At 42.9% G+C, this 9926-nt stretch overlaps 1 protein-coding gene across 1 annotated transcript; it reads left to right on the top strand.

The window, feature by feature from the left end:
- Positions 1 to 6850: 6850 nt before the first annotated feature.
- On the top strand, positions 6851 to 7324 carry LOC145798229 (uncharacterized). Its single transcript, XM_082885734.1, has one exon. It carries the CDS (start codon positions 6851 to 6853, stop codon positions 7322 to 7324), a length of 474 nt encoding a protein of 157 aa, XP_082741860.1.
- The last annotated feature ends 2602 nt before the right edge of the window (positions 7325 to 9926 follow it).

Below are 9926 nucleotides of genomic sequence, written 5' to 3'. Positions count from 1 at the left end.
TCACGTGCTCTGAATTTCTCAGCAATTTTAAGTGCAATTTCCATGGGAATCAAATTGTTCGCACCTGTAACAAGAAAATATGCTCACAATCAGTATTCAGTAAAGGAATTTCAAGCATAAAAGCTCAAGAAAGCATCTATTTATTGTCATATCAAAGGCCATTTCACTCTCAACTAAAACACTATGTAGCAAATCAAAAGAACTACCTAATCCTATTAAACCCTCCATCGTAAGTAGAAACACAGAAAAAATCCTCAACCAGTCTCCTTGTTTGCTACAACCAAGCAAGTTGGGATAATAATATGCTGCTTCTCAATGATCAATTTGCATGCTAAGAGAACCAAGAACATTAGCATCCACGACTCTATCCTACCGGCAAATGAAACTTACTATCCAGAACAAATAGCTGCATTATGTGAAATTGAGAGAGAGAGCAAACAAAATGACAGGAAAAAAAAAAATCAATCTAACAAAAGTAACATAGAAACATAATTTCTTTTCCTAACAAAGCTCTGCCAATAATTAGTTCATTAAAAGAAACTTGAATGCCCAATGAAATTGGGGCATTAGAATGCAAATTCAATGAAAACAGAGCTAAACTAAGGCCAAGTGCATAGTCAATGTTTATAAGGTATGCCCCAAATAAGGCTTAGGTAGCACAGAATCATGTAAAAGGATGTGATTACTCCTCAAGGGAAGTCCTCTCCCAAAACTTCAAAAGAAAATGAATAAATAAATAAATAAATCTGCTACAATGGAATTGCCATTCAGAACAGGCCCAAGATTGGTCACTACAATTCCTCCAGTAGTTTCTATCATGTTGTTATTTACTATTCTTACAGCCAATTCTAGGTTACTCAAACAAATACTGAATATATTGTAATGAGCCCTTAAACATTGTTTTATGTCAAGTTAAGAAAATTTATACATCAAGGATCCCTTAATCACATTCGAGAATTTAGAATCCTAATTGTTAGCATAGTGAGTTCTAATTAGTAGGGTTACCTTCATCAGATATAAATGATTCATAAGAAAGCACTCACAGATAGGGACGTCAATTTTAAGTGTTCAATGACATTTTATGGTAATCCAAAAGAAAAATAAACACATGACCTGAAAAGGAAAAAAAGTAATTACATAATTGGAGTTACATCAGTGAATCAATCGGAGTTTGAACCATCTTGTAACAACTTCCTGAAGCCCAACTGCTCAAGCAATACAAAAGGATAAAGTCTCCACTATTGTTGTTAGGTTTCTTTTAAAAGTTCTCCAAAAAAATTCAAAAAAAGGTTTGTTGGGTTGACTTGAGCTGAAGTTCTCATAATTAATGGAACTCCACAAAGATGGATAAATATCTGAGTTATGACAACCTAGCATGATGTGGGCAATCAACTCTAATTATTCAAACTACTTATTGTGCCTCCACTCGGATCTAATTTTGTTCATTATTTTTTGGGCCTATGGCACTGAACACTTTCTACCTTAACTGGCAAAGAAAATATTTTAGCTCAACTGTTTAAAGCCAGCAAGTTAGTATAACAACTGAACAACCAAAACGACCCCATTTGTGCTAGTCTCCAATAATGCTGCATTTATGTCAGAGTTAGATATTTCAACAGTAACAAAAAATTATGAACCTTATAAATCAGTAGAAGGCAATTATTTTAACTGGTAAAAGCAACACCCTGACCTAACTAAAAAAATCAAGGAGAGACATCCATGCGGGATTAGATTGCACAAACATGAAAGGATGACATTGCAGTTACTCGAATAATAATAAAACAATGTATGTGAGATAAAACAATACTTAACCAGCATTGAAAAAAATAACACCTGAAAAAAAATTACAAAAATAAAAAATATATATAAACCAAATCATAATCTAAAATTACAAAATCACACCTGGAAAAAAATATAAAAATTAAAAAATAAATCTAAAATCATAATTAACTATTTATTATCCATGCCAACAACACTTCAAATGTATAAACATTTATGGCCAATCAAACCAAAATGGAATACATAAATCAAACCAAAACCAAATTACTTACATTTATTTGAGCAAAGGTAAAACTTTCGGTTCACCATCTTTCAGACACTCTAAGTTTTCCTGTACCATGGGTGAAGAAGAATGGCCAGTAGTCATCAAATTAACTGGGAAATGTTGACCCTCCTCAGATGAGGTAGATGACCAGCCATTTCCTTTCCCACCTGAATAACAAAATACATTCTCTTCCTGAAAATACCATCATTGTGTCTCAAATTTGATTTATGTTGGAAAAAATCCAGGGAACAACTTGCACAATTCCATATCTGACCAACTGCTGAGATGAGTTCAGCCGTGTTTAGCATCTCAGAAGACTTTGGTTCAGATTTTCTGCAATTTTGCTTACTATTACCAGAGGAGGTGGGGGCATAATTTCCGTCATCAATATCAGTAAGCTCAAAGGAAGCCTGCTCCAGTGGGCTACACCTATATTTTATTGAAGGTTTATTGCTTCTTGGAGGTTGACTACGCCTGGTCATTCTTCTAAAATATTTCAAGAATTTTCTTGAAAAAGATGATTGTAGATGGAAACGTAACTGCAAAATGAATCCGCAGGTATATTACTAAACATGATAGTTAAAAAATCATTAGTTCAAATCTCCGGAGCTGAAGGCTAAACAAATTTAATTAATGCCACAATTCATGTAGTAAGAATAATGCAATCAACTAACAATTCCAAAAGATGACAAAATCTTGGATTGGGCTACTTGTAAATATTTTTCCATCCTGAAAATATCCCACCAATAAAAATATATAAAAATCAAGATTTCAAGTCAGATAAAGTGGAGGTGGGAGTGGGTGGGTGGGTGCTATGTTCAAAACATGGTTGAATTCAGAATCCCATGACTCTATGAGATAAGTATTGAACACTCCTATATTTGAATTGCACTAAAATATTGCAGAATCATTAAATACACATGTAGACACAATCAGAGCTCAACCTAGAGATTTATGTTTTCATTTCATTACTACTAAATAATGAACAATCCTATGCTTGAGATTTAAAACCTCTTCTTTTTTTCTTTTTTTCTTTTTTATACAATTTCACAGGAATCAAAACCAAGCATTACCAACAAACAAACAAAAAATGCAACAAACCCATTTATCCGCATAAAAATAGATCAAATCAAACCCAAAATTAGGGCTTTTAATCAAGTATATATCAATAATCAAAGCAAAAAACCCAAAATTTTAATTTTTTAATTTTTTATGTGGGTAGTTTTACCAGACAAATCCCAGGGTTCGCATTTGCAGACATCGATCTCTCGAATAACACTGACTTGCTTCTCATCGCCGTTGATCTTCAACTTCAGATAGTGATTGATGAGTACTTCGTCGGTAGGGCGAAATTGGTACCCAACCGGAAGAGACTCCTCCGCCAAAATTTTAGAGATAGACATCGCTAGAGAGAGAGAGAAAGAGAGAGAAGAAAGGGAAAGTGGGTATGGATCGAAATGAAGAATTAAAAACCTATAGAGGTAGCATAGGGAATGGATAAACAAATCGAAAGAGAAGATGTGGGGTTTGAATTGAAGAAGGAAGCAACAGAGAAGGTGAGAGAGATAGATATAGAGATTGACAGAAACCATCACAGATTCCTGGGCGGGAGATCTATTGATCTCAACCATTGACATAAATTTAGGATTAATCTTAGCCATTAAAATGTCTCTCTCATATATTTATATATTTTCAAAAACTCTCCTCCCTTATTATATAGATATATATATTATTAAAAATAGTATTTTTTCTATGTTTAGGTGACACATTATAAGGGTTACTTTTTTCTAAGAGAGTCACGTCAGCATACATTTTCTTAATTATACATATACATAGAGTTTTATACAAACCCAAATCTAATTTGAATTATATTAACTTTACCTATTTTATATGGACTCTATTTGACAAATATTTCTTTTTCATATATTTTTTTATCGTAAATTGAAATAATTCACAAATCCAATACTAATTTTGCGTTGTTTTTCTTTTTAATTTTTTCAATGGTATTAGAATTTTTTTAATGCTAAATTACCTTCTTTTTTTTGTTCTTCTTTTTTTTCCATGCATTATTGTATATCCAATACAAATTCTATAGTATGGATTTGTCGTTTAAATTTTATAGTGATTATATATATATAAAAAAAATTATATTCCATTTCCTACATTATTTTATGAGAGGGAGATTTATAATCTGGCTTTGGGCCGTGGTAGAAGCCAGACAGAAGATGGCCGAGCACGTTTGGGCCGAGCTAACTCGGGCCTATTTAAAGGTGGTTTTGCTCGGTCGAGGTCCAGGACCAAGTTGGGGCCGAGCTACTTGGGCTTGTCTGTGTCCAGAATCGGTCTTGCTCGGCCGGGAGTAAAGCCCCATGTATGGGCCGAGCTTACTTGGCTGAGTTGGTCACCTGCCCAGCCGGGTTCCATGGTTCGCACGTTTAGCTCGGCGGGAAGGCTTTCTGTTTGCCGGCTCGACCTGTCTGGAACTCAGCTCTACCAGAATGCTACTGAGCTTGGTTGTTATGGAGCTCGGCAAGTGGACACTAGGACTCGTTATGCAGCCCGGTTGTGTGAAGCCGAGGTGATGCCGCCAGGCTGCCGAGTTCCCGGTAATGTTGTCTGGCGGTTTGGTTAGGTGGTGTCCGCTGGATTTGTGCTAACAGATGGGAAAGCAGCTCCACGTGTCAAGAGACTAATGGGAGCAGGTTTGAGCGCAGAAAGTATATAAGCATGACTGTGCCTCCCATGCGGAGGATGGAACATCATTTGACAAAAAAACTCATTGTGATTTATCTCTCCCTTCCTCTCTCTCTCTGAGTGTGTGTGCTAACTTGACCGTCGGAGGGGTTTTCTGACCACACACCGCCGGGTAGCTCACCGCCGTTATGCTCGCAGGTCGATCGAATAGACAAGGAGCTTGGACGAAAGGAGTACGGGCTCCGCAGAATATTTGCTCCCCGTACAATTGGCGCCGTCTGTGGGAAGAGTTCAACAGACAAAACCTTGTCTTCCAAGCTCATCTGATCGTCTTCCATGATGAACAATGACGAAGTACCGTTGTCTGCCATTGATGGTGTCACCCGGAGTCAGCAAGACGGAGAGATGGACTCCCCGCCGTTCTAAACATGGCGGACCTGGAGACTTCCCTAGGAGGACATTCAAGAGACGCGCGTGATAAGCACGCTAGAAGTTTTGGTCACTCACGGAACACAGACGGACACCGACAGCGAAAAAAATCGCACGCTAGACGTCTGGAGCACAAGTTAAGGGACCAAGACGCTGTCATCCAAAGAATGGCAGCGGAGATAAAAGCTCTCAAACGGCATGTCAAAGGAAAGGGTGTTGCTGGAGTGGGAGACCACAGTGAGCGCACCCAACCATGCTGTTCAGGCAGTCAGAGCCAGCGGTACACTCCCTCCCTTTCTATCACCAGAAGTTACAGGGTTGGAGATTCTGACGCGCCTGTAGAGAAGTCTAGCGCGCAAGATAATACTTATCAACCCTCACGTCCAGCGACGATGTCGAGATATTCCTACTCCGCTCGCTCAGAGGACTTGCGGGTAGTCTTGAAGGAGCGGGCTCGCCGGCAAGAGATTCAAAGGGTGCCGGCGCTCCAACGGCTATCTTACGGGGGTCACGCCAATGAAGAAGTCATAATGCCACCACCCCACCCAGCCGTGCCTCTTCTTCTAGACACAGATTTGGCGAGGCTGAATGCCACCCCCTTTTCCCTTGAGATAGAAACCACACCGCTCTTCGCGGGCTTTCACCAGCCCAAGTTTACACTCTACGGCGGAAAGACCGATCCATACATACATGTAAGTCACTTCTTGTAGGTCATGGTCGGACATAGGCGCAATGACGCTCTTATGTGCCTTATCTTCTCGTCGAGTTTGGGCGAGCTGGGCTTGAAATGGTTTGAGAGGTTGCCAGAGGGAAGCATCGAAAGGTAGCAGCAGTTGGTGGAAGCCTTTGTGACTCGTTTCAAGACCAACACTAAAACGCCAAAGGAGGTGGACCACCTTCTCAGTGTCAAAATGGAGTCGAGCGATACACTCAAGGCATATAACTCCAGATACTGGGAAACCTTCAATGAGATTTTAGATTGCCCAATCAACTTAGCAATCACCCAATATAAGCGTGGTCTCCCAGTCGGACATAGGTTACGGGACTCGCTTACCATGAACCAGCCAACATCCATGGGCCAACTAATGTAGCGCATCAATGAGCACATCCGAGTAGAGGATGATGTTGCGGCGTCCACCGCGAAGACAACTCCGGTGGTAACAGACAAGAGGTCGGCTGGCAAGGTACACGCGGTTGGACATGAGACTAACTGTCCAAATGATTGCGCCGAGGAATCTGACCGTAGGCCAAATCATCGAAACCGGGAAAGGGGCCGTTGGAATGACTGAGATGAATACCCCCGCGATGACGATGCCAACTGAAGGTTGAAAGCTCAGACCGGCATCACCACGGTCTTTAAGATTCCAATCTATCGCATACTTAATGAAATCCGTGACGAGGATTACATCCGATTCCTACTAAGTTAGGTGACGCGCAAAAGGGCTTCAATCCGCAGTACCGCTGCACATTTCACCGAGAGCGAGGACACCAGATAGAGGACTGTTTCCCTCTGAAGTAACACTTGGAGGAGTTAGTTGCAGCCGGACACTTGGATCTTTATATTGATGGGGGTGTTAAGGCCACACATCCCGCCCCGACTGATCTACATGGACCGGAGGACTTGGAAGCGCCCCCTCAGGGAGTGGTTAATGTGATCCACGGCATAGTGGAGCTGGCGCGTTTATGCGAGCTCCGAGAAATGATCAAAAAGGCGGAACACATGAAGGAATTTTTGTCAGTCCAGCCCGCGATCAAAAGAGGAAAGACCGAGAAAAAGACGTGATTAGTTTCTCCACAAGGGACCTAGAGCGCATTCAAGCGCCACACAACGACGCCCTGGTGGTCACCCTCCGCGTCAAAGAGTTCGATGTCAAGCCCATCTTGATTGACCAGGGAAGCTCAGTTAAAATTATGTACTACGACGCGTTCAAACAACTCAAACTCCGAGACATAGACTTGGCTCCAGCAACTTCGCCACTGGTAGGTTTCAACTCCCAACTGGAGTGGCCTTTGGGAAAAATAATTTTATCGATCAAAGCCGGATCCGTGGTCAAGCAGGTGGAGTTTTGGGTATTGCAGGTGCCGTCTACATACAATTTGATCCTCGGTAGGGGTTGGCTTTACGCTATGCAGGCTATAGCGTCGACCTACCACTAGGTTATGAGATTCTCCTCAGCTATAGGGGAAATTGAGGAAATTTAGGGCGATCAAGTCATGTCGAAGCAATGCTTTGTGGCAGTGAACGGGAGCCGAGATGCCAAAGGCTTCGTGCAAATGATTGAAGGCCCAGAAGACCAGAGTGTCCTTGATGATGTGAGCATTAGGGCCGAGGACAAAGCTGTTAAAGAATTGGTAGAAATACGGACCGACACGGAAAGTTCAAACAAGTTCTTTTTGCTCGGATCAAGCCTGATCACTCAAGAAAGGATCGAGATGGTAGAGTTCTTGATGGCAAATATCGAAGTCTTCGTATGGTTACCCTACGACATGCCTGGCATCGATCCAAGTTTTATTTGCCACCAACTTAATGTTTTCCCTGATGCACGGCCAGTCATTCAGAGAACAAGGAGATCGGCTCTTTATCACACCGAGGTAGTCGCGGAGGAGGTAAGGAACTTGCTTGAAGCACGGGCTATTCAGGAAGTGCACTACCCTCGATGGATTTCAAACACGGTCATAGTACCCAAGAAGAATGGGAAGTGGTGAGTTTGCGTCGACTACAAGACCGTCAACCGAGCTTGCCCTAAAGACATCTTTTCTCTGCCTAGAATAGACCAGCTGATGGATTTAACGGCCGGACATAAAAGGCTCAGTTTCTTGGATGCCTACCACGGTTATCATCAGATTGCCATGCATGGCCCCGACCGTGAGATAACCTCTTTCACCACTCCAAGGGGACTCTTCTACTATCGAGTCATGCCTTTTGGTTTGAAGAATGCCGCGGCAATTTTCTAAAGGATGGTGACCAAAATGTTCGCCCCTCCGCTAGGCCGGACGATGGAGGCTTACATCGATGACATGGTGGTCAAAAGCAGGCATCAGGCCGACCACTTGTCCGACCTAGCCGAGATGTTCTCCATTCTCAAACTGCACAAACTACGCCTGAATGTGTCCAAGTGTGCCTTCGGCGTGGGATCCAGGAAATTCCTAGGCTTCCTAGTCACAAACCGAGGCATCGAGGCAGACCCCACACAAATCAAAGCCATACAAGAATTAAAGCAGCCCAACTCGGCGAAGGACGTGCAACATTTGGCCGGAATGGCCACCGTGCTTAATCGATTCATAAGTTGGTCATCAGATCGCTGCCGCCCTTTCTTTCGAGCCCTGAAATCCAAGTTTTTGTGGGACGAGGAATGTGACAGGGCTTTGGCCGAGTTAAAGGCGTGTTTGTCTTCTGCTCCATTATTGGTGACGCCAAAGCCCGGTGAAGAACTTTACCTTTATTTGGCCGTTTCTCAGCATGCAGTTAGCGCATTGCTTGTCCGGTCAGAAGGAATCTAGCATTTCCCCATCTTCTACGTGAGCAAAACCTTGCTACCGGCAGAGTCGAGATACTTGCCACTGGAAAAACTTGCCTTGGCATTGATGATGGCCTCCAAGAAATTGGCGCACTATTTTTATGCTCACACAATTATTGTGTTGACCGAATTTCCCCTGAAAGCCTTGTTTGAGCGGGCGGATTTCTCCGGTCGAATTCTAAAGTGGGCAGTCGAGTTGGGACAATTCGACGTTAAGTTTCAACCCCGAACAGCCATAAAAGCTCAAGCATTGGCAGATTTTGTTGCTGAGTTCTCGCCCGGGATTCACCGAGTATGTCCGGTGGATCTCACCACGGTAGCCGATGAGGCAAACGAAGATCCAACCGAAATTACACAGCAGGGCGATGTTGGCGACGCGGAACTTGCGCGCCTCGCTATAGAACCTCCATCCGGCATGATATATTAGCCCGGCGATGCGACGACGGACCTAGGCATAACAGACTAACCTGTTGGGTCCGGTACCGCATCACCGAGGGGGGAGGAAGTGGACCCGATCAGCATTGAACTTGAAACTGAACGGCCGAGCGACCATGATCCCAGCAACTTTCAAGCCTCCCAAGATCCCTCTGAATGCTGGAAACTCTTCGTCGGCAAAATGTGAAAACTTTTTGTAGATGGAGCCTCAAACCGTCACGATGCCGGGCTGGGCATAGTTTTGATCTCGCCAGATGGTCTGACCATCGAACACTCTATCACCCTCGGATTCCCTGCATCAAATAATGAGGCTGAGTACGAGGCGCTATTGGCCGGACTTAAGAGCGCGCTCTAGGTACGTGCATCTAAGCTAATGGTTTACAACGATTCCCAACTTGTTGTCAACCAAGTGTCTGGGGTTTACAAAAATAAAAATGACAATGGTAAAGTATCAAGCTCTGGTAAGAGACTATATCAAACGATTCCAGGCGATAAGGGTCCAACAAATTGGACAGGAAGAAAATGGCTGCGCAGATGAGTTAACCGGTCTGGCTTCCATGGTCGATAGAACATCTCTCAGTCTTCTTCTGATTGAGTTTCTTCTAAGGCCTAGTATAGAGGAACCCGAGCAGACAGAAGTACTCTGCACCGAGCTTGGCCCGTTATGGATGGACCCTATTATCCTTTTCTTAAAAGAGCGGACCCTTCCGGCCGATAAAAAGGAAGCGCATAAAGTCTGGGTAAAGTCAGAGCGGTTTTGACTCTCTCCATCTGGCGCTTTATACGAGAAGTCTTTCACCGGTCCT

The sequence above is a fragment of the Camellia sinensis genome, chromosome 8, assembly GCF_055761805.1.
Source record: "Camellia sinensis isolate YWXY chromosome 8, ASM5576180v1, whole genome shotgun sequence".
Lineage (NCBI taxonomy): Eukaryota > Viridiplantae > Streptophyta > Magnoliopsida > Ericales > Theaceae > Camellia > Camellia sinensis.
The sequence above is the reverse complement of the archived record's forward strand: the minus strand, read 5'-3'. Positions and strand labels throughout refer to the sequence as shown.